This window comes from Anolis carolinensis, chromosome 2, assembly GCF_035594765.1.
Source record: "Anolis carolinensis isolate JA03-04 chromosome 2, rAnoCar3.1.pri, whole genome shotgun sequence".
Classification (NCBI taxonomy): Eukaryota; Metazoa; Chordata; class Lepidosauria; order Squamata; family Dactyloidae; genus Anolis; species Anolis carolinensis.
In genome coordinates, this window is record NC_085842.1 from 70,763,960 (window position 1) to 70,789,349 (window position 25,390).

At 39.2% G+C, this 25,390-nt stretch overlaps 2 protein-coding genes across 2 annotated transcripts in view; one reads left to right on the plus strand and one right to left on the minus strand.

Annotated features, from left to right (window-relative positions):
* The window catches only part of LOC134296055 (uncharacterized), a 435,533-nt gene that overhangs the window by 370,414 nt on the left and 39,729 nt on the right, over positions 1–25,390 (minus strand). The gene's annotated exons all lie outside the window — the stretch shown is intronic.
* Positions 1–25,390, plus strand: part of susd3 (sushi domain containing 3) — a 67,625-nt gene that overhangs the window by 27,861 nt on the left and 14,374 nt on the right. Inside the window, exons 2-4 of the mRNA XM_008115580.3 lie at positions 12,202–12,390; positions 13,757–13,904; positions 16,974–17,138. Coding sequence (XP_008113787.1) covers positions 12,202–12,390; positions 13,757–13,904; positions 16,974–17,138 — 502 coding nt within the window. The remainder of the gene's footprint in view (positions 1–12,201; positions 12,391–13,756; positions 13,905–16,973; positions 17,139–25,390) is intronic.

Consider the following 25,390-nt stretch of genomic DNA (forward strand, 5'->3'; position numbering starts at 1 on the left):
TCACCCTCCCCTAATTCCCCTCATTCAGGAAAGGAAAGGCTCTGGTCTTGCACTTTAATCATTTGTGAGACATGTGAAACCTTCCCAGTTATGTTAGTGAGTCATTTCTGCTTTGCCAAACAAGAGGTATTGCATGCTAATAAGACTTACATGCATAGATAGATGAATTATTCCCATTGCTATTATTTCTTGAATTGTTGTTTTCCATCTTGTTTTGGATTCTAGCATAATTATGCTTAAAGGTTAAAGACATCTTCTGGCATAATTATTTCTTGCTGCAGATTTAATGCAGAGACTTTTCTATCCTGATTGAGATTTAAAGAAGCTTGCAACAAAACACTTTTATACCATGCATGTCAAGAGTCAGACGCCAATTAGCGAACAAAAATAGAGTTTATTCAGCAGATAAGCCAAAAAGTAATGTTAACACAGAAAAAACCTTGAAACACTTCACTATCAGTGCTTCAAGAGCAGTTCAAACAAAAATGTAATTCAGCAACACAAGCAGGTAAAAACAAAGCTAAACAAACTTAGTGCAAACTGCACTTTCTGAGTCCAAGCCCTGCTAGCCGGCTCTGTAGTTTTCAAAGGAACAGTTCCCAAAAGAAAACACCAAATTGGTCAGGAAACAAACAAACAAACTAAGAATGCAGTAGACTGCTTCCACAATGTGGATAAAGCCGAAGGCTCCAAAAGGATGGTGAAAAGACGTCGTCCGGGATTCCAAGGTCAGGTCAGGAGATAACAGCGGTGTCCAAAGAGCAAGCCAGGAGTCAAAAGACGATAGTAGTCATCAATCACAGGGCGAAGGCAGTAGCAAGGTCAAATTCCGATCCAAGGTCTGAAGAGGGTGCAGTCATCCAAAACAGGTCCACGATAAGACACAGCGAGAGCCAAGCTAGGTGATAACAGCAGATTCAAATCATAGTCCAAGTCCAGTCTTCATGGAAACACAGAGATCCCAATGGTGCCTCAGCAACACCTTGCCACACGCAAAGTGCAGTGGCCAAACATTCCCATTTTATTCCCCTTCCTCCTGGGTGACCAAACACTCACACCCAAACACCAGGTGTCCCAAATCTACTCAGAGTCTGAGCTCCACACAGCTAGAGCTCGTGGATCTGGAGTACCTAGCAATTCGTCGGAGTCCCAATCATCCTGCCCACACTTAGCCCCATGAACACTTAAAGAACCATCCTCCCTTCTCCAAGCATCCCAATTGGGATCAGCTCCTGCAGAAACCCCAGGTTCAGAAATATCCATAGACCCAAAATCCCCAGACATCTCCGGTGGCTGTGCCCATTCAGTGCCCACTTCCCCAGCCACCACCTGTTCCTCAGCATCCATCTCCCCATCTGAATCTTCCTCAGAAGATCCCCCATATAGCTCTCTAAGTCGCTTCCTGCGCAACTCCTCCAGTGAACCCTCATCACGAGGGTTTTTTCTTCCTCTTCGAATTCCATCCCCATCAACCATAATCCCCGAAGGCGCAGTCACAACAATGCATGTCCTTTGCATGTTCCTTAATGGAAGGATGAGGGGGTGGGTAGAAGGATAGATGTATGGATAGATGGATATTCTCTCTTAAGTAAAAAAAAAATCTTTGAAATGAGAAATAGCATGGTAGGTGTTTAACTGTGCAAAATTGCTCACTGAAAAAAATAAAAACCTAACTGTATATTTCATTTTCACAATGCTTGTATTTGTATATAGAATCATAGAATTATACATAGAATTGCATATAGGTTGACAGTGTTATGCAGCAGCTAAAATCTCACCCCAGATGTATGGTTCAGATGTATTCATTTGGAGACTCTAGGTAGAATATCAAATGCTTTCTAATTTTGGAAGCCAAGCAGGGTTAGCCCTGATTAGTACTTGGATGGGAGACTGCCAATGAATACCAGATGCTGTAGGTTGTATTTCACAAGAAAACAATGGTAAACCATCTGTGTCTAAGAAAATCATAGGAAATTCTTGGGGAGGCCATAAGTCGACATGTGACTTGAAGACACACCCACACATAGTTATGAACACATACACACAAGTAGAATAAGGGAGCATGCATAAATTGCTCCCCCAAACTTGTCCACATGCATTAGAAGTACAATCTTCATATGAACAGTGCTAGTACCAGTTTCTTCCCCCATTAAATCCTCCCAAGGCCTCCATATATACATAGCCTTTAACCAGTCGACCTATCCCTACTTAAGATGCTGTGTTAATAGACTAGTATAAGGATTGTGTGATTCTACAGCTGCTGTTGAATTGCAACTCCCAGGAGCCTTAGCCTAGCCCTATGATGGGCAAGCTTTTGCACTTGGTGTGTCAAAATTCACCAAAAAACCTAGCATGACTTGGGTGGTGTGTCACTTCGAGAGAGAAAAACCATAATTTTGCAATATGTATAGTTTAAATAACAAAAATGTATGATTGTAATATATAACTGTATTTAATAAATCAAAAACTATTTACTACCCTTATTCCTATGTACAACAACGCTGATTTCTCTCTATTCTAGTTTCAATGTAGTCATGAATAATGAATAATATAATAGTAATAATACGATAATATACTACAATAATAATAGAATGATTATGTGTGTGTGTGTGTGTGTGTGTGTGTGTGTGTGTGTGTGTGTGTGTAATGTGCGTAATTCCCGTGGAGTAAACAACAAAACCACTGAACCAAATCACACCAAATTTGGCCACAAAAGACATAGTCATCCAATCAATCTGCAGGCAGCAGCGTGTCAGCAAAAATGGCTAGGCATGTCAGTGCTGACACACGTGTCATAGGTTAGCCTTCACTGGCCCTAGCCGGTGATAGCACTGTGATTTTACTTTTCTATTTGAGAAAAGAGGTGTGTCTGGGTGACCCATGGAGTTCCCATTTGAAAAAAGGGAAAAAAAAGGAGAAAGTGGCTTTGTCAATCTGCCAAAGGCAGTTAGAAAAGCTCAGAGATTTATGGGTGCAAAGAAGCTTGGAAGACTCAGATAAGACATTTGTTTCTTACTAATACCAATCAATTAGAGGGGGAAACTTGCATGGTACAACTGGATAAAGAAAACAAGAGTTTTCCTTACATACAAATATTTACACCTATCTTTATGTTAATTTCTTGATGAATCAATGATGTAATGCTGTTTGTCATAGCCAATCAACAGAGCTTTTATATAAATACACAGTTTTATAAATTCCTGTTCATAGTGCTGTACTTTATTTTAAAAAATCAGAAACTTTTTTCCAAGGGCTTCCTTCTCCATTCTACAGCATGCTAAGAATTAAAGGCTGGTTGATTTCCCATATTTGGAAGTGTTTTTTAAAAAAAAAATAATAATAATCAAAAATCCTCTGCAACACTAATGTAGGCAATGTAAGGGAAACAGAAGTTGCAGTTGAGCAACATCACTAGGGCTACATGATGTAATTTCTTGATCCAGTGGATCTATTCTTATTGCAACTGTATGATTCTGGCTTATCTATTCTAGTACTTCTGCTATGGAAATTAGCTTAGTGCCAAAGGGATTGGTTTTATTTGCTCTACCTGAAGCAGTCATCTCAATCCAGTTCTCGACCTATTGATTTCTAGGGCTGGCTCTGGCTCGCTCTTGGTCATTTTCTCTAACCCCTTATTAGACCCTTCATTTCCTTAAATGACCCTCATGTAGGCCTTCTTTACTCTGAAGAGGTATTCTAGTTTCATTGTGAATATTTGAAATGTTTACCTTAAAAAAGGACTTACACCCCCCACCAAATCAATCTGACTAGTCAAGTGGTATGAGATTTCAGAGCTGTAGGTCAATTAGAACGTAGAAACATTACTTTTGGGGGCTAAAATTCCCAAAATTTCCCATTCTGAGTATGATCATTGGACTTGATGGCTGAGGGATGTTGGGAATTGTAGTCCAAAAATAACCTTTTCAATCCCCAGCTAAAATATTGGTGAAGGATGTGGATTCTTCAGACCTATTTTGTGCTTTGATTATTAAAAATGCATACTTGATAAATAATAGATAATAATGAAATATTCTCTCACCCCTACACTGTGTAGGATGCTTGTGTTTAATGATGGAGTCAGATTTAAATGAGTGAATAAGTATGAAGCTGTGCATTTAGCAGTCATCACATGGAAAAGGTGCTTAACTACTCATTGAGATTAAATGCTTCTAAATTCTCTTTATTTCTGAGGGAAGGATTTCAGTACACTTGCCTCTTTCATCAAAATCACTGGGAATCAAAAGTTTAATTGTGTAACTAGATTGCATCTAGGCTTATTGTTTGTTAGCTGATTACTTCCAGGAGAATTAACATTGTTATAATGAAATAGGTCTTCACTTTATGTTATACGCAGTGTTTTCCTTTAATTTATTTTTTACATATGAAGAAAACATATTGAAAAATACAACTATAATTGACTACTGCCATTGTTCAGTTCTCACCACGCTTCATAATAGATTCACCAGAATAAGTTTTTGGAAGCTTCATTCGTATATCAGCAAGAGGTTTAGATGGAAAGTAATATTAGAATTTTATGAGGAAGTTATAGGTTTCCTACAAAGGGAAATAAGTTTTGTTTTTGGTTCAGCTTTCAGTCCTACACCACTTTTCACTTGGTAGCTGAACACTGTTGGAACAGTATTTCCAGATAATAAGGCAGCATCACTGTGAGCCTGGGAAAGTTAACTTCCCTGTTCATAGCTGCATCCTGTTAATGGATCCCATGTACAATTTGGCAATGTCTGCAGAAATACCATGGCTAACTGCACACATTTGGAAATGAGAAGTTATTCATGAGAATTGCTAGAGAATGAAGATCAGGATTGAGCCAAGTGTGCTTTTAGTTTGCTTCTTGATGTAGAATTGGGCACTGAGATGTGAAACATCCTCCCTCTGCCACTGAAAACTCAATTGCACTTTGAGCTCAATTTGGAGCAATTGAAGTAAACTGAGAATAACAAAGGACAATGGGAGGAGGACAGAAAAACTGGGACATTTTCAAATCAATTTTTCAATCCCCGGCTAAAACATTGGAAAGGATGTAGATTCTCCAGACCTCAAGTGAAAATGTGGTATGGCATAGGGTTAATCGTAATTGTCCCTGCCAAATCATAACTATTGGAAGATAAGCTGCTTTCAAAAGGAGGTAACTAGAATGTATTTATTTATTTATTTATTTATTTACAGTATTTATATTCCGCCCTTCTCACCCCGGAGGGGACTCAGGGCGGATTACAATGAACACATATATGGCAAACATTCAATGCCAACAGACAAACAACATACATTAGACAAACTCAGAGGCATTTTTAACATTTTTCCAGCTCCACGATTCCGGCCACAGGGGGAGCTGTTGCTTCACCGTCCAGTAGTGGCTGTACTTCCTCATTCCTTTCCTCGTGTTTTGCTGGCAGTTTTATGGTGTTGTAAATTAGCCTCCCGCATAAAGCGTCCCTAAATTTCCCTAATTGACAGATGCAACTGTCTTTCGGGGCTGCATAGGTCAACAGCAAGCCGGGGCTATTAATGGTCGGAGGCTTAACCCGACCCGGGCTTCGAACTCATGACCTCTCGGTCAGTAGTGATTTATAGCAGCTGGTTACTAGCCAGCTGCGCCACAGCCCGGCCCCATTTATTTACATATACACCGCCTTCCTCCCCTAGGGGACCCAAAGCGGTGTACAACATAATATATGAACAATGGACATAGTGTGAACATGGAATAATTTTATATAAGACTTGGTGAAATCATTTTTTGTGGGGAGGAAAGGGAAATCATCAAATGTTTTTTCTTAGCTCCTGACAGACTTTGCAACACCTCAGAATAAGGAAAGGATTTGCTGAAGAAGATATTTCTGAATAGAATCAAGGCAGTACCATCATCTCAGTCAAGTATAATGGAAATGAGAGTACTGCCTTGATTCCATTTCTAAATATGCAGAAATAGTTCTATAGCCAGTTGCACATGAAAAATAGGAAAAAATTAAATACAGAAAGGCTTTTGCTGAAGGTTTTGAGACCTGTACATTCTTTTTTGATCAATTTCTGTTATGCATTTCACATTCTGTTGCTCATTTCTATGCAAGGAAAGTCACACCAAAAAACCCAAAGAGAACGTATTCAGCACCCTTCTCAAGGACCCCACCCCATTTTCCACTTGCTGTCCATGTACAAGGCAGACATTTCAGTGCTGAGGAAACAATAGAAACAATAGAAAGAGATAAAGTATGTTGTGTCCAAAGCCAGTATAGAGATAAATGTAACTTCAACTTTTCAGATGAAATTAATTTTCAGAGGTGAACGGAAACTCTAAAGCTGTGCAACACTTATTATTGTGAACATGAAATGTGAGAAGCATGAATCAGGGTAAGCTAAACATTGGAAAACTATAAATGCAGTACTTGAAGCAAGTGAGCTAAAGTAGCAGGAATTGGACATTTTGAGTCAAGTAAATAAAATACAGTGTTTTACTTAGAAAATGGAGAACTGAAAGGAAATGGAGTAGCCTTAATAGTTAAGGGAGATGCAGCAAAAACAGTCAAAGGATATAATACGAAGTCTGACTAAATAACATCACTAAGCATTCAGGAAAAACCCATCAATGTAATGCTAATCAGGTGTATGCCCTATCGACAGAAGCAGAGGAAAAAAGAAATTGAAAGATTCTGTGCTTGGCTCCAGTAGGACATTGATTACATACTAAAACAAGACATTTTAGTAATCATTAGCAGTTGGGATACAAAAGTAAGAAACATTGCAGAACCAAGCATTGTAGAAGAAACAGGGGAGCAGAATCATTGTGTTTGTAGTTTGGTGAGGTACTAGAGCTCTCGGCTGAGAACTCAAAATGCACTAACCTGAACTGTAAATCCTAGGTTTCCATAGGATGGAACCATGGCAGTTAAATGTGGTATAGTAATTGTGTAGTCAAAATTGTGTTGTCTTCAAAAGTATTAAATCTGAAATGTTCTTAAATAATACTACCACTTGTCAAAACTGAAGGTATAGTGTAGGCTGTAGTCCTAAAGGTGGGCCTGAATTGATGGGGACGAGTGGCAGGGCTGTCTTAGTGGTGGCCCCTTGGCTATGGAACTACCTTCTCAGTGAAATTAGATCAGCTCCCTCACTCTTGACCTTCAGAAAGAAACTGAAAATGTGCCTGTGGGATCAAGCCTTTGGAGAACAGGCAGTGCACTAGGCGACAATGAAGTAAGCGTAATACAATTGGAATGCCCCCTGGACTATGACTTTGGATTTGTGTGGTTTTTATAGCTGATTTTAATATATTAATGTAATGTTTTAATATGCTATGATTTTTATGTTTCATGTTTTATATTTATGTATATTGTATCTGTTGTTGTTTGTATGGCATTCAATATTGCCCTCTTGGAAGCCACTCTGAGTCCCCTTCGGGGTGAGAATATAAATGTAGTAAATAAATAAACCAATGCTGAATCCCATTGAAGGGGATTTATATCAGCATTGGCTTAATCCCTCAACAGTTAAGTCCATGACACTACTACATTTAGTGCTACCAGAAGAATTTGCTCCTCAATATTTAGTTTGATGCATAGGGCTATTGTGGCAGCTAGAATCAATGAAATGAACTGGGTGAAGCATCTAAACCAATGGTATCCAACCTATGGTCCTCCAGGTCTTTTGGACTTCAACTTCCAGAATTCCTGACCATTGAACAAGCTGGCAAGGTCTCCTGGGAGCTAGAGTCCTAAACACCTGGAGGACCAAAGGTTGGACACCATTGATCTAAACCCTTATGTCATGTGTCTTTTACTGAGAACATGGAATGGAGCAAGGATCTTCTAATTTTAAGTAAAAGTAGGGCTTGATTTCAGTCTAATGCACTTTTTAAATTCCCTTTTTAAATATAAAAATGAAGTGATTTAGAAGGGTTTTTTTTCTTCATATTTACAGTGAAATGATATAAAGTGTCTAACACGATTAAAATGTCCCCAGTGGCAAAAGGAAGAAAAAACAATGATACAGTTTATGACTGCGCAACACAGTGATATATACTAATTACAAAATAACAGAATGAGAGAGGGAATGGTTTGCCCCTCTTTCATTGAACAATTTAAATTTGAAAACAGTATGTTCACCAGAATGCTCATTCTGGCAGTATCTGTAACTTCCTATTTTTAACTAGAAAATTACAGCCCAAATGTAAGTACATAACACCTTTGGGTTGTGGATTTCTTTAAACTGGATCATCCCTTTATTTATCTGAGATGTTTGAAGCCTCAGTGTTATTTGTGAAGATGTTAATACAGTCAAAGGTTTTCATTATCATTTTCAAATAAGCTTTAATTTGTTTTAATCTGGCCAATTCTCTCACAGTATTGTTTTGCAAGACAGAAGGACAAAACACTTGCTGATCCGTGAGGGAGATAAACTCTTCATGTAAATTGGTGTGGATATAAATGAAAAAAAAGCACACTACTTGAAGGCACACAGCAACTATGAAAGGAGAAAGCAGGGAATTTGGTTATGCTACAACAGCAGTGATTTTCAAGGTCTCGCTATCTATAATGCTGGGCTGAAAAGAAACTTTGCAGCCAGGTATCTGCAAAAATAAAAGAGAATATTCATGTTTTTAATTGTTATTCTAGCCACAGTGCTGAATTTCCAATCGAAATTATAGAAGGAAGAGTCTTGCTTGAAGTAAAAGAATGAACCATCAGCTTTTGAAATTTATGGCAGATGCCCCAACATTGGACAGCGGTTATTTGACTTTATCCAAGTTGCAATGTACAGTTTCAGGTAGAAAAGTCAAAATTCCAGACAGGATACAAAAAGGGGGTATGTGCTACACTTCATCAGGAAACCATAAGAGATACCTCAAACAGTGCTTTTTATTCTCTTTCACATTTACATTTTTACAGCATAATTACTATTTTAATGACAGCCATGGGATGATGCTATATATTAAAGTACTGCGACTGAAGCTTTTGTTGTTTTTGTTTTGACTGTTTTAATTGCACTTTTTGGGTGGTGTTTTGTCAATTATGCTCTTTTAAACATATTTTCAACTGATGTGTTGCAGATTTTGTCTTTCTTTGAAATATGCTGTAAATCATCTTGGGAGGTACATTACAGAAGGTTTTTTTTTATTTTTTTCCATTCATAAAGAATCAGGGCAGCAATTTCATTTGAGGTGCACTTGCATTGTACGTTTGTTGAATGCTAGAAGAAGTTTTTTCACACAAAGAAGAAGAAGGGACATGAAAGATTAGCTCTGAAATCTGTACATAAATGAGTGTTGTGTGATTTCTGTGCTGTATGGCTGTGTTCTAGCAGCATTTTCTCCTGATGACATTTCTCCTGCATCTGTGGCTGGCATCTTCACTCCAGTGATTCTGGCTGTGAAAGCCTTCAACAATACATTGAGCATAAAGGACTTTATTATATGAGACAGGCAAACCTCCATTGCAGCTGGACTGTTATCTTTGGTGAGGATAGTGAACACATGATGCTGTGCATATCCTGCTACTATTTGCCCCCTTCTATGATTCTCCTTTCCCAGCTATTCATGGGTGAAACCCATGAATTCCAAACTCATCCATACCTCCCTATCCTGTTATGTTCTCACTATCTACCTTACAGTGAAGGGTCCCTTTCTCTTCTGTGCCACCATGCCAGCATGAAATCAGAGGGTGGGATTTGCCTCTTCTCCCCCTCTACTCCCAAGGTGATTGCTTTGTGCTTTTTAAAAATGAACCACAAGGCACACTGGGTAGGCAATAGTACAGGAGGGCAGATAGCTGGAGGGTATGTGGAAGACTGATCATGGGATCATAGCTTGGTGAACCTGTGTAGTTGTGTTAATGAAGAGAGGTACAGTATTGAAGTTGTTCAACCTGGTATCCATTATCTACACTAGTGCAACTATTAAGGCACAGGACACAACCTATTTTCTTTGTCATATATGTTCATATTTATGGACTTACAACCAGAATATAGTGTTGTCAAATAGTCACCTAAAAGGGAAGACATTTCTCTGAAAGCAACATGTCAACAACATAGAATTTGTACTTCAGGTTCACAGCCCCCCCCCCCCCCCCGGCCGCTTCTCTGCCTCCCTTTCTTTCTCTCTCTCTGCCTCTGCCTCTATTCAGCTTCTACCCACCCATTTATTTTTCTCACATTATGCAGAGCTTTGATCTGTTCAGATATCCTTTGGAGTGTTCCCAGCACGCACTCCTGCAACCAAATTGTCGATTCAGGGAAGTCTTAAGAAATGGCAAATTAAGAGTCTCGTGATATGTTAAAAGTTAACAAATTTGTTATGGTTGAAGATTTACTGGATTAGAGTTTACTTCATCAGATGCATGAAATGTCATCTTTAAGCTGGCAGCTGTTAACAAACTTCTTTGTTTAGATAGCCACAGAGATTTATAAAGTGTGGGATGATAAGCAATGAGGACAAAGGAAAACAAAAAACAGAATTTGTGAAAATCGTGTTAGAAATGGTTTTAGTCATTCATTCGTTCTTTTGATATTTATCTGAGAATTGGAAAGCACACTTAGAACCACAAAAGGTAGTAATTCTTAAAGACAATCAAATTAATTATAATCTCAAAATATTAGTTATATAGTGTTAAAACAATCTGATAGTGTCAAGGCATGCTGTAAGCCTTGGGTGCAATGCTGGGTGAGAGGATTTGAATTAAATTATTACTTTAATTAAAATACAACCAGTAGTTAAAAGCAATTTTAAAGTTTATTGAAGAAAGCTTAAGGCTGCTTACTTACGTACTGGGGAGTCTAATATATAACAGGTATGAAAGCATGTTTTTAAGTTTTGACATAAATCAGTTACAATCAAACTCTTGTGAGTTTTGTTATTCAGAATGGTGTTGCTCCACCTTTTTAGATCATTGGTTAGTAAGACATTGTGTGGCAACTGGAGTTTCAGGTTCAAGAAAAAGGCAGAGTATAAGTAGACCAATATAATAATAGATTTATTCAGTTGTTATCAGTAGTTAAGGTGTACATGAGAGGAGAGGATATAAAGAAGAAATCCTTGCCACCATTTAACACATTGGCTCCCAAACTATTTGGCCTACCGCCCCCTTTCCAGAAAATGGGGAGTGGCTTAGAGGGCTGGGCGTGGCTCCTGCTCAAGAGGGCAGGGCTGAACCTCCTTCCTAGTCCACGATGCAGGGCTGAGAGGTGGAGGGGGCAGTGGGCAGGGCCACAAATGGGTGGCCAGGACTGGGATGGGCGGAGTTACGAGCTCTGAGGCAGGGCTGAGCTTCTATCCCTGTCCTGTGGTGCCTGCCAGGACACAGGGGGCGGGGCTAGAGGAGGGGGCGGGGCCTCTTCCCAAGTGCCTGATGGGGCTGAACCTCTATACCCCATCCCTGTGTTCTAACAAGCACCTCAGGGGAGGTATACAGAGGCTCAGCCCTGTCTTGCGCTCTTGGGAAGAGGCCCCAACCCTGCCCTTTAGTCTTAAAAGGCCTCTCAGGGGAGGTATAGAGGCTCAGCCCTGTCTCGGGCTCTTGGAAAGAGGCCACACCCCCTTCCCTAGCTCCACCCTCTGTGTCCCAACAAGCACCTCAGGAGAGGTATAGATTCTTAGCCCTGTCTCGGGCTCTTGGGAAGAAGCCCTGCCCCTCCTCTGGCCCCGACCCTGTGTCCTAATAGGTGCCATCACCCTCCCGGATCACTCATCTTCTCATTTATCTCTTTATAGTTCAAGCTGTCTCAAGTTTGGCAGCTCTGCACTTCCAATCCAGATAGTTTGCTTAGTTTTTGTGCAATAGGTCCACAAGTTGGAAATCTTCTGCTTCATCTCTGATATTCTAATGCTCCTGCTTAGCATTTATATAGCACAATTCAAGCATGTAAATTACTCCATATACATTATCTGAATGATCTTTACATTAGGACTGTGATGTAGGCCAACACAATTAACCCGACTGTAAAAGCAGAAAGAGATGTGGATGGCTGTTTAAATCTACCTCGCATAGCGTGTGTGTATGTGCATGTGTCCGCGCGTGCACACACACACACACACAGATATGAATACAACAATTCAATGGCCCAGTTTACATCCTTAACCACTCTGCTACATTCGTTGGATCAGAGCCCTTCTAATCTTGTGGTACTACCAGGATGAGCTAATGGTAAAGATCTGGAATAACAAATGTTTTCCCCTTCCCCTTTTTCTTTTCATAGGACAATGCAACCAGATATTCGCACCTCACCTTGGCATGTCCGAGATCATCCATGGCAATGGTACCACTGTGGGCACAGTCATTACTTTTCGGTGTTCTGCAGAACACCAGCTGGTTGGACAAGGAGTTGTCACATGCATTTGGAAAGGCAATAGCACCCAGTGGACAGCAGACATCCCTTCATGTAAGCGTAAGTATTCACTTCTCCCTTCCTCCCCACACCCTCTTGCCATATGATCCCCATCCCTGTCTGGCTTTTGAAAAGAACGTGGATAGTCTGCTAAAGTGCAATTACTTGTGATAGCAAGAGAAATAGCTACTCTGTTGACAAAGAGGAGTCAAATGGCAACAAAACTAGCTCCTTTTTATTCTAGGCTTTTTATTTCAACAATAACAATGACAGAAATAGTGAAGAATATCTGAAGCCTTGGCCTTGGATTTCAGCATATTGAGAGTACCATGTACCAAAATCCTCAGTACATTTGAAGCAGATTCACATCTAATTTTGAAATAGTCCAAGACTGAATTGATTGTTCATTCTTCTTTATTTGAATGCAGTACTGAACTTTAGTTTTGAATCTATGTTAATGGTCGATAGGCACCAGAGTAAAGAGATGTTAGGAACAGTGCAATTGATTTTTTGTATTTGTGGCTTTGACTTCTGTGTATTTAAGGTTTGAATAAAAAAATTTCTCTAAAAATCTCTAGGTTTTCCATGAAAATCGATTATAGATTCATGATGGAGGCCCTAGAGTTTTAATAAAGATGTTGATTATTCCACTTTTGTGGGGGGCCTGTGTGGCTAATCTCTGCCAAAGTGGAGGGCTGACTGTATTCATAAGCCATATTGGGAAACAGTATCTTGGCCAGGATGGTCCAGTAAAACTATCATAGCCAACTTCTCTCTCAAGATATAATCTGCTCCACTGTCCACAGAGAAGAGGGTTCACATGGAGGTGAGATCTTCTCTCTCTTCCTACTGCTCACTTACATGGAGAGGACAAGTGCAGTAACAACAAGGAGGGTGGAGCAGCAGGGAGGCCTTGGAAGCTGACCATGGTCTTCTGTTGCAAATGGGTCTTAGCAAAGCAATGCCATTCCCAGATGTTAGTTGTGCATTGCAAGTTTGTCATGTGCCGAGATAGGATTGGAAGACGTAGTTGTGTCACTCTGGGAAATCAGTATATCAATGGATTTTGTAGCATGATTGAAACTATCTGAGATAAAGAAATTGCTAGCATAAACTTCATAGATTATGAAGACTACATCATCAGATGCTACAAGTTCGTGTACCAAGAGCCTATACTGTCTTTCCCTTTTTTAAAAAGAAAAAATGTTCTCAACATTACACTGGATTAATTTCTATGCCAAATTCCTTTTGGAGGATTTCATTGTTCACTTATAAATAAGACACTCTTAAACAGAGATGTTCCTAGATTGAAATGATGCCAAGTCTCTTCAACTGTCAAGGCAAGTGAGGAATTTATTAGCAGGAGTAAGAAGAAGTTAGATAACAATGCAGGTGTCAGCTTGTGACTGTGTTTGCTTTCTTGCAGCTATATCCAAATATGAAACCTTTGGGTTTAAAATTGCAGTGATTGCCTCCATTGTGAGCTGTGCTATTATTCTGCTGATGTCTATGGCTTTTTTAACCTGCTGTCTCATCAAATGTGTTAAGAAAAGTGAGAGAAGGAGAGCTCAAAGGTATGTCACAGTTGACAGCAAAGGGTTTTTTTAATCTTAAGATTTTAGAGTGATGATAGATGACAATTTAAGATCTTAGATATGTGGTGAAGGGGGGCATTGACATGTGGTCTTCTCTTTATGTCCTATACTTCAAATCGTCTTTCTATCATTTCTGTACCTGGCTGGGAGTTATTTGTTCACTTAGGCACAAAAAACATAATTTCCAGTGCAGATTGCATTATTCTCAGTTGTACAACTCCATGTATGTACATTGTTCGTTTGTTACTGAATGTTTCTGTGTAGTTACTACCAGCTTTGAGATTTTATAAAATCATGTACCATATAAATGGAAATACTTAGCAAAAGTTAGTTTTGAAGTACAATAGTCTTTAATAATATAATAAACCTTTACTGTCCTATCACCCAGGGCGATGAACAAAACCAGCAGACATTCACTGCCATACAACAAACAAAAGTACATAAATACCTATCCCACCCAAATCCCAAAACAAATACACATTTATACCAAAAGTAAGAATAATTAAAACAGATGATAGCATCTAAAATTTATAATTCCATAAAACAACAATGCTCTTATTCTGTATTTTCCTTTGTCTTTATTTTATTTGCTGTTATTCCTTATTGAAAATGCTCATATTTTTCATTGTTCTGTTGATAAATTCAGGGATTCACAAGTCCTCAGTGTTGTCAGAAAAGTCACCATACCATAACTTCCCTTCTCACTATCCATGTTGTAAAAACTATCTTGTGAAAAGTGTCCCCAAACTGTGATAAATCAGGGTGAAGCAGCTACCCCAGGAAGCAGGTCTTGAACAGACAGATGAAGTAGCTAGTTCTTGGAGGGAAGGAATGCATGACATTCGGAGGTCCTCTGGACGAGGCTATGGGCCCACAAGATCCCAATCCTCATTGCTTCTGAATGAGTGGGTACAGGGATTGTGGTTTTCTTTCCTTTGGAATCAATGAGAAGCGATATTTTTCTCTTTAAAAAAGTAAAAGGAAGTTTGACATTGAGGAGTGGGATATCCTACTGAATTTTGGCACAAGTCCACTAGACATAGCAGAAGCCAGTTCTTCTGTCCCTTAGCTCTTCCCCACCCTATGGGATTGCTTTGCACATCTTTTATAGCAGCCCTAGTGGGCTTTTTATTTTCTCATTTGGAAAAGGGTGAAAAAATCAATCTTGTGGACCAAGGGGTAGTTAATCAATGTTAAGATCTACAATACTTGTTCTGGCCCTGTGATGTGAGACCCTCATCTAGATTTTCCACTTTAGGAAGCACAGTGCTTAAGGGAAGGCCCTGACTCGACAGATTTAATATCTTAACACAGATGAAGGAAAGAACCATAAAAGCAACTGAAGCTATTTTTCAGCGGGACACAGCCAGTGACAGAGGGACAGATGGGTTGAAATGTTATTCAGGCAAGCAGATCAGGGAAATTATACTTTATTTCACAGCTAAAGCTTTAACAGTAACATACCATAAAACTGCCATGCTTTTGGACACCTGTCTTTTGCTGTAACATGTCCTGCAAGTAGTGTTAGACTTTCCTGAATTCCAAATAGCTCTTTTTGTAAGCATTCAGTACATCAAATACTAATACCATAATCTGTTCCCCATTGTGTCATTTCCTCGCCTTTTTGCTTCTAGTGCCCTTCCCTGACAGCCTTTCTACCTACGAAGAGCTGCCTTTGTGGGAGGACTTGGCATAGCCTTGCCCTAGCTAGCACCCTCTTCTATGTTGGACTACAACTCCCAACATGTTCAGCCACCATTCGTTATGAAGTCTAGATGTGATAGGAGTTGTGGTCTTATTATAGAGATGGCAATGCCAAGTCGAGGATATAATAATAATAATAATAATAATAATAATAATAATAATAATAACAACAACAACAACAACAACAACAACAACAAAAATTAGTGGAGTTTTTGTGTCATAGAAATCATATCAAATTATAGTAAGTCTCAAAATGTAAATGCAGCTTGTGGTTAGGCTATTCTATCATATGAACTCCAAGATCTTCAAGAGTGTTAGACCAGATAGGCTTGTGGATTGATTTAGCCAAGCCTTTCCTGTGCTCAGATACAGAAGATAATGGGGGCCCTTTCACATACAGTAGGAGTCTCACTTATCCAACATAAACGGGCCAACAGAACATTGGATAAGCTAATATGTTGGATAATAAGGAGGGATTAAGGAAACGCCTATTAAACATCAAATTAGGTTATGATTTTGCAAATTAAGCATCAAAACATCATGTTATACAACAAATTTGACAGAAAAGGTAGTTCAATATGCAGTAATGCTATGTAGTAATTACTGTATTTACGAATTTAGCACAAAAATATCACAATGTATTGAAAACATTGACTACAAAAATGCGTTGGAGAATCCAGAATGTTGGATAAGCGAATGTTGGATAAGTGAGACTCTACTGTAATTATACCATTATGAATCTCTCATGGCTTCACCTTCTAGAATCGTTGGGTTTGTAGTTTGGGAAGGCACAAGAACAAGATTCCATGGGGTGTAACCATGGCTGTTAAAGTGGACCCATAGTGCAATAATGGTTGCCCCCAAGACTGTGCCTACTGCCCCTACACCAAACATAGGACTATGTGCACACAGAACCAGATTAAGATGTGCTTAGGCCTTAAATAGGGGTAAGTTCAAAAGACCTTATAGCATTATGAAAAAGGCCCTTTTGTATGTTGGCTGTTGTGAAATTTACAATTCATAATCAGAATCTGGCTGTTAGGAATTGTGGGAGTTAAAGCCCAAAACACCTGGAGGGCCCAAGTTTGCCCATGCCTGCTCTATAGGCACAATGCCCTTTGTTTCATTCAAAGCATGTATGCAAAGAATGCCATTTAGATTTCAATGTTTTTATTGTACCTTCATTGCCAAGTGGCAACATCACATACAAGATATGGTGTAGATGAATGTCTAATGTTAGAGCCAGATATACAATGTTTAGGTTATGTGCAATTCCAATCGTATTTGCAGATATACATGCACTGGATGCCTGCTGCTGATTGAAACTGATGTCTGTTTTGACAGGGATATGCAACTGTGGTATCAGCTCAGAAGTGAAGAACTGGAAAGCATGCAAGCCGCTTATTTTGGTTATAAAGGAAGAAATAACAACAACAATAAAAATATCAAGAATAAGGCAGCATTTGACAGGGGCAGTCATATGGCATATGATAACCAAGGCTTCTGCAGGTAAAGTAGCCTTGAGATTGTATTATTCTGAATTTCTGATCAGCTTTTTCATTGTTGCTTCCCATGAAAGAAGATTTTGAAATGCTAGACATTGTCTGATCTTCACATAAACCCGTTCTTTTGTCCTACACAGAGTTTAAATGTGTATATTCCAAACTGCACAGTGCTCAAGTGCCTCTGTCATTCAAAGCATTGTTTAATGTTCTGTTTTTGTACAAAAGCCATGTTGCAAAATGAAACCCTTTGATCATTCTCAGTGTTGCTCCTTCAGGCTTTGTCTTCATGCAGTGATTCACTGCTTTAATTTAATATGTACCACCTTGCTATATGTGGTGCCATCTTATTGGATGTAATGCTGCTACCTAAATCTACAGCTACAATTATATTAACATTGGATATAACTTTTTTTACTTTCATTCTTTCTGGAGTTAAAAAAGGGATATAATAGTAAAAAAATCAACATAATAATAAAAATATCCCTGTTGCTTTATAGGCTGAACAGATAGTGTTCCTGAAGGGCTCGAGCGCATGGAATAAAAAGGTGTTCCAAATGTTTAAAAGGTGATGGTTCTCTGGCACTGGAGAGCTCTAGACATAACAGCATTTTGCTTTTGGGGGAAAGGGGCGGAGGTAGAGGAGATTGTCACGGTTTATACAAACCTAAGGTGGGGGATATTTTAAAGGGGTAGCTTTTTATCATTTTAATTTATTTTGATAATAGTTTTGTTCCATTTAAGGTTGATCTTCATATGTTTTAACAGTAATTAACAAGAACAATTGTTTCTGAATACCTACCAACGTTTGCTAATTGGGCACATGCTGTTAATGGGGGAAGCAGAAGTGAATACACTGGTACCACCGTTCACCTCTGCTTTCCCTTTTCCTGTGGATACAAATTTGGGGGGTCAAGGAGGCTGGAGCAACATTTCCATTTTTTACTATTCTCTATATTGAAAGACACAAAATCCGATGTGATAAATTGCCGGAAATCACAACTTTTTTTCCGCTGATGTGACAGAGAAACACTTTTTAGCCTAAGATACCTTTCTGTAATATGTCTCAAAGTCAAATCTCTATCTGGGAAGTGAATGTGTCTTTTCTCTAATCTGCACACATGAACACTAAAGCATCATGAAGTCTTCCTGGGTCCAAAAATGTTCGTTTCCGGCTCTTTTGTGAGTCCTCTGACAAACAGTACATTGGATAGCTGTGAATGAGGGGATTTTTAGATAGGGGCATTGAGGTTATTAAATTCCCTCCCCATGAAGTCTGTCTGGTACCTATCCTAATCTTATTTCAATACCAGATAAAGATCTTGTTTTCATAGTTCAGATTTTAACAGTGTTAGAACTTTGCTCATTTTGATTCTGTATTCTTTTTTGTTCTGTTTTCATTTGACACTTTATGGTTGCATTTCATTTTATTGTCTTCTACTGCATTGTACTTTTGGATTTCTTTTTTTAAAATTGTGGAGCTATCCAGAGAACAATTAGAATAGGCATCTGAAAATTCCAGTTATTTTACTAAATACCATCCAATCAGTTTTGCAATAATTGTAGAGAACTAGAAAATATATGCAATAGATGGAAAAGTTGCATCTGTTCAGAGTTGGTAACATCTTAATGGATTATTGAATTTTTAGGGATTTCAAAGAAATTTATAAAGCTCATTACACAGGGATTATATGCTAAATCGCTTTGTTAAGAAGATTAAGGACTTGTTTTTAATTTTTGACACTATGTACAATAATGCTATTTTTGAATTAAGAAGTGGTTCATATTAATGTTCCTGGTACTTTTATTATTTTGTTTACTAGGAGAGAATATTATTTTGAATTGGAATTCAAACATTGAAAATTAAGTATGCAAAGAAGCATGCTCAATATGTATCCTTCCATTTTCTTAAAGCCTGAGAAACTCTTCTTTATGCTTCTCTCTCTGGCTGAGAGACTGTGAACTATCGATCTCTCTGATCCTGCCTCAAGCAGCCACAATTATGTCAGGGGGACAGTATCCTTATAGGCCCCATCTTTTTCCAGGCATCCATTCCAGCCTAACCCCACAGTACACTGAAAGGGAATATCTGAAGAGGGGGTCTGTTCCTCATGTACATCCCTCTGTAAAGAGGCGCAAGCACATCTGTGACTGGAAGTTTTGCAATCTGAATTTCTGCAGTACATTAGAATGATACATGACATGGAGCCCCATAGCAGGAAACAGAACATCTCCTTTTTAGACTGCTGCTTCCTCACTCTCTATTTAGAAGGCAATTGAAATGACATCAGAAGGAGCAGAATTGAAAGACATGCCTGTGTTAGTCTGGAATATCAATGTGCAGAGGGATCTTAAAACATCATAAGAGACTGAGAGAAAAAGGTTGGCAGTCTGTTTCCTCAGTGGCATGGAATGAACTGCTGAGGAGCAGACTTTTGTAGGCAGACTTTGCCTGTGAATAGCCATAAGTAAAGGCAAAGGTTTTCCCCTAACATTAAGTCTAGTCATGTCCGACTCTGGGAGTTGGTGCTCATCTCCATTTCTAAGCCAAAGAGCCAGTGTTGTCCATAGATGCCTTCAAGCTCATGTGGCTGGCATGACTACATGGGGCACCGTTACCTTCCCACCAGAGTGATACCTATTGATCTACTCACATTTGCATGTTTTTGAACTGCTAGGTTGGTAGAAACTGGGGCATAACAACGGGAGCTCACCCCGCTTCCCAGATTCGAACTGCCGACCTTTTGGTAAGCAAGTTCAGCAGCTCAGCAGTTTAACCCGCTACGCCACTGGGGCCTCCTTTAAATTTAAAATGTCTTTTCTGCCATAGTGTGCTGGTACCTCATCAAACTACAAATCCCACAATTCCATAGCATTGACCCATGGCAGTTAAGGTGAAGTCAAACTGCATTAATTCTACAGTATACAGCCAGCCTTGGTTAGCTTTAGCTGGGGCCATTTGCTCCACCTCAGGCAGGCCCTGGGAAGACTTATCCAAAGGAGAACTTGGTTCTATTAAGCAAAAGTACCAAGCATGTTTTATACAAGCATGTAGTCATTTGCTTGAATCATATTATATGTTCTTATATAAGAATCTGTATACATGGGATGCCATTTGGGCCAGTGAAGATGGTGTCAGAGCTGACAAATGAGATGTCAGCTTTGTATGCCATTTCAGTGACATTTGTTGACACATCTTTTTCATTATGCTGAATGCATAATTTGCTGCTAGCAGCAAGGCTGCAAGGGGAATTACGTGAATAATACAGCTTGGAAAAACACTATACTACATTATATAAATGATAAAATTGGAAAACAACAAATGAAGTGTTGTCGTGTAACATTGTTTTCAAGGTCTCTTCCTTTGCATAACAACCCACCCTTTACTTTCATGATGCTTGAGAGTTTGGGCAAACTAGTGAGACAATCTGGACCAGCCTTCTTCTACCTGAGCCTTCCAGATGCGTTGGACTGCTGTTCTCAGAATGCACAACCCTGCTAGGAACATACATTATCAGAATCCAAAAAATTAGGAGAGTACTAGTTTGAGAGGCAATGTTTCAGACAGTTCTGTTGCTATTTCATTCAACTGTTTGCCCCATTGACACCCTTGAAGATTAGATACTCATGTCTATTCCAGTGTTCCTCATCCAATGAATATACTGGACCAGATTCTCGTCTGCTGCTTGAAAGTTGCTCATCTTTTCATCATATCCTGAGTGACTGGGTTTTAGTGCACATGGAACAAACTAAGAAACCCCTTATCACAAAGGGAGGTGTGTGTCTGCTAAGTCAGTGGGGCAATGGATAATTCCTCATTCGAATTATCCAAGCTACTGAACCCTGTCCCCCAAACTTGCACCTTGGGCACCTACTTTGAAAATGGGGCCCCTTCCACGCAGCTGTATAAAATCCATATTGAACTAGATTATATGGCAGTGTGGACTTAGATAATCCAGTTCAAAGCAGATATTGTGGATTATCTGCCTTGATATTCTCAGTTATATGGCTGTGTGGAAGGGCCCTCAGACTGAAATCTAGATTGGCTTGGATTGACTGCCCAGTTGACATTATAGTCAGTTAACTCAAACTCATGTTCTCTATATATTTTTAGTTAAAGGAGCAGTGTACAATGTGAGATTTAGATTTGAACTGCAGTGCTGTGGACAAAAGATAGATCTGTTTTCCTTAAGATAATCTCATCCCATTTCTCAGGCAAAAAGGCATCTAGTGCAAAAAGTAGGGGAAAAAAACAAACGGAGCCCCTTCCTAGAGGCTTATATTCTAGGAAGGAAGGAAGGAAGGAAGGAAGGAAGGAAGGAAGGAAGGAAGGAAGGAAGGAAGGAAGGAAGGATTTTTGAAAGGCAAATAAAAAGGATTTTCAATTTGCAGCTGTTTTATCTCACCTAAATACTGAAGGGGAAATGTCACTGAATAGTCCAACTAATTGGTTCAAGGATGGCAAAAGTCAGTGAATTTGACTGGGCGTGAGAGGCTCTTTGTTGCTTTGCACATTAGATGCAATCTGTGCCACATTAGCATGAAAAATCATGTTTGCAGGTCTGCTAATTGGTGCACTCCCACCAAGTACTTGCAGGATATTTTTAGATGTCTCTGAAGAACTGAGATAGAAGATACCTGGCTTTTCTAAAATGTTCAGGCTGAATGCTTTAGCACTGAACAAAGATTCATATGGCAAGTAGCCAATTTATTGAAAACAAACAAAGACAAGGCCCAGAAAGTCCTGAAAACCCTTGGAAAATTAAAAATAAAAATAATGTTCAGTAAAGTTCTCTGTTGATTTTAGGAACTTGAGCATCAAAGGAGGTAACCAAGCCTGAAAATTGAGGCCCCTTCCACACAACTGAATAAAATTTCACATTTTCTGCTTTGAACTGGAATATATGGCAGTTTGGACTCAGATAACCCAGTTCAAAGCAGATATTGTGGGATTTTCTGCCTTGATATTCTGGATTATATGGCTATGTGAAAGGGGCCTCAGACCCTCTGATCACAGAATAACTCTATGGATCTTACTCATGAGTAGGCACAGAGAAGGGTGTGCTAGAAGAGCATTAAACTATTTCATTTATGCCAAACACATTTACAGAGCTACCAATCTGGAAAAGGCAAATACGTTAGCCATTTTTTCTTGTAGTTTTTATTTTGCTGTACAAGATCATTTAGGCTTTATCTAAGGGTCCATCTATACTGTAGAATGATTGCAGTTTGAAACCCCCATAAGGACTATAGTTCAATGCTAGGGAATCAAGGTAATTTTAAAAGGTCCTCTTCCAAGTTAAATCACAGTAAATTGTTTCTTTGTTTAAGATCTCTCAAGATCCTTTTACTGTGTCTGTGATTATCAAAAATTAATACAGCCACTGGAATGGAATTCTGTTTGACCTGTGAACAGGTACTCAAAGGATTGGGTTGCTGTGAGTTTTTCAGGCTGTATAGACATGTTCCAGAAGCATTCTCTCCTGACATTTCACCCACATCTGTGGCAAGCATTGTCAGAAGTTGTGAGGTACCACACAACCTGCCACAGATATGGGTGAAACTTCAGGAGAGAATGCTTCTGGAACATGTCCATACAGCACGAAAAACTCACAGCTACCCAGTGATTCCAGCCATGAAAGCCTTCGACAACTCAAAGGAGTGTGTAAAAATGTAATGCTTAAAACATAGTTTTTTCTATTCAGTCAAAATACTAAATAAAACCAGTCTCACAGTTTCTTCTTCCATCAGAAAATTATCTGATACAATTGTTTTGTTTTAAAGAAGGAAAATTCTAACAAAGGTTGTCATTATTGGAATTACTCTTTCACAATTTAATATAGACTTACAAATGCCATAGGACATTGGACTTTTCTCTTTGTAGGGCAAAGGCCAAGAGCCCTTTGGGGCTTCATACTGACATGATGACTCAGATCCAATTCCTGTTGAGTTCACATCTCAGGTAACTGTAGAATTTTAGCCTAAGCCACCTAAGTGAATGCGTATACCAATTTAACTACGTATTTATTCAGTCTCTTACATTTCTTTAATCCCTTACATTTTCTCCTGCAATGACATTTGAAAAACTCTGCATATATTTTATCAGCATAAAGGAGACATACTGAAATTGCTAAATAATAACCTTAAAATTAGTTCCAGGCTTTAGAATAGGATCACATATATTTCTGAATAGAAAGCACTGTTGTAATGCAAAAGTCAGGGGAAGGGAAATATTAATTGTAATTGTTTTCTGTGCCTTCTGAGTTAAAGCAACCCTCTCATTGGGGTGTCTTAGCAAGATGAGTTCAGTGGAAGCTTGCTCTTGCCTTCCCCTGAGGAGAAGAGAGTGTCACTTGCCCAAGGTCACCCAGTAAGCTGAGCTTCAGGCTTTTTCTATATTCTCTGCACTGACGCCACTGCATTATTCTGCCTCTCATCCCACATAATTCCATTTATTATTTTCAAGTGCTCTGTTTTTCTTCAGTGTACAGGGTGGTTTTATCCTCAGGTGTCCTTGAAACCTTGATCAGGCTACTGGATGGATTCAGTTATTTATACTTGTATCTTTAGCTTTAGTCCTTAAGAAGTATAATTACTGTATTGAATCAATTTCCTCACAATGGTAGAGCTTTGAAATTGTTACTTTTTAGACTATGATTCTCAGATGCATTTACCCCTTCCCTGGCTAGTATGGTTAGTGCCCTGCTAGCTAGAAAATTTAACAAGTTGCAATCCAAAAAGTAACTTTTCCAAAGTTTTGAACATCTGCCACTTGTACCGTTTGTTCAGAAGTTTCCTTGTAGCACCTATGCTGGCAGTTTCCAACATTAGAGTAACTTTCTACAGGTTTTTTGAAGAGATCTGATTGCTCATAGATCTCATTTTTCAATGTGGTGGTTACACAGTGATGGTTTGTCAGTGGAGATAAGATCCCTACTCCAGATCTAGATTTTGTGTGATAAGATCACAATGTAGACCACACCTACAGGTAAAGATTCATCCACTTACCAGGATGAAAAAGGACCTTTTTTCCAATACAAATCTGACAGTGAATATAACAGGATGAAAGTAAAATCCCAAAGACATATGTCTGTTTACAGAATGACAGAGGTAACCACAACCAAGATGGAACAGCTTTGAGTCTGAGACTTGATATAGTTTTAAAAAAGATATGCCCACACCTGTCTGTTATCTGCATTTTAAATGTTTGGAGGAAGAAGGACTATTGTAAGATGACCATAGCCAATGTGGCAGTATGGTTGCTAGGTTTTATTTGGAATCTAAGAACATTACCCAGAACCCATCTGGACCATCATCAGGCTCTATGCCTTTTTTTAAAGTATTGTATAATATTGTAAGTCTCCAACACTTACAGGAGATGAGATTTGAGACAAAATGTGGAGGCACTGTTCTGTGAAATTATTCTGCAAAAAAGAAGCCTGTTTCTCCTTTCAGGTATGAAGAAAGGGAGAGAAAGTAGTTTGAGTATATAAGAAGGCATTGTGAAAGTGTGCAGTAGGAGCAAAGGAGCATAAGCTGTGCAAGAGATGGCACATAGATGTAAAGAAGAGAGGCATTGCACAAGCACTAGACAGGGTGAAGGGGAAGCAGGAGGGAAGGGTAGGTGAGCAATGTGTATGGTGGTATCTGAGGCATAAGAGAGAGGGAGGCATTGTAAGAGTGAAGGGAAAGGAGTAAGCAGTGCAAATAGAACCCTGCAAAGAGCAAGGAGGACACATTGTGAGCAGGAATGTGTAAGAAACAAGGGAAAGAAGACTTATAAGGACACACATTAAATGGAGGGAGGAAGAATGAGGGAAGGAGGGAGCAAGAAACAAGAGAGAGATATACTGTGAGCACCCCAGAAAGGGTAAGTAAGAGCATAAAGCAGAATGGAGGGTTCACAGTGCAATGGAAGAAGGAAAGGGACTTTAAGGTCATTCTTTTGGCAGGAAGTGACAGCCCAGGGTCACATGGGACATTCCATGGCCAAGAGGGATTTGCATTCTCTCATTCCAAGTCCAGCACTTTTAAATATTAATTTGTACTCATTTTGCCAGATTGGTTGTTGTTGATGTTGTCGAGTAATTTGTGACTTTTGGTGGTGGCCCTAAAGTTAACTCCCCACAGGGTTTTATGGAGATGGAAGGGTGTGACTTACCCAAGGTCACCCAATGGGTTTCTGTGACCCAGTGAAGATTCATACCCTGCTCTCCAGAATCACTACACCATTCTGGCTCTTATCAGATTAATTGTAAC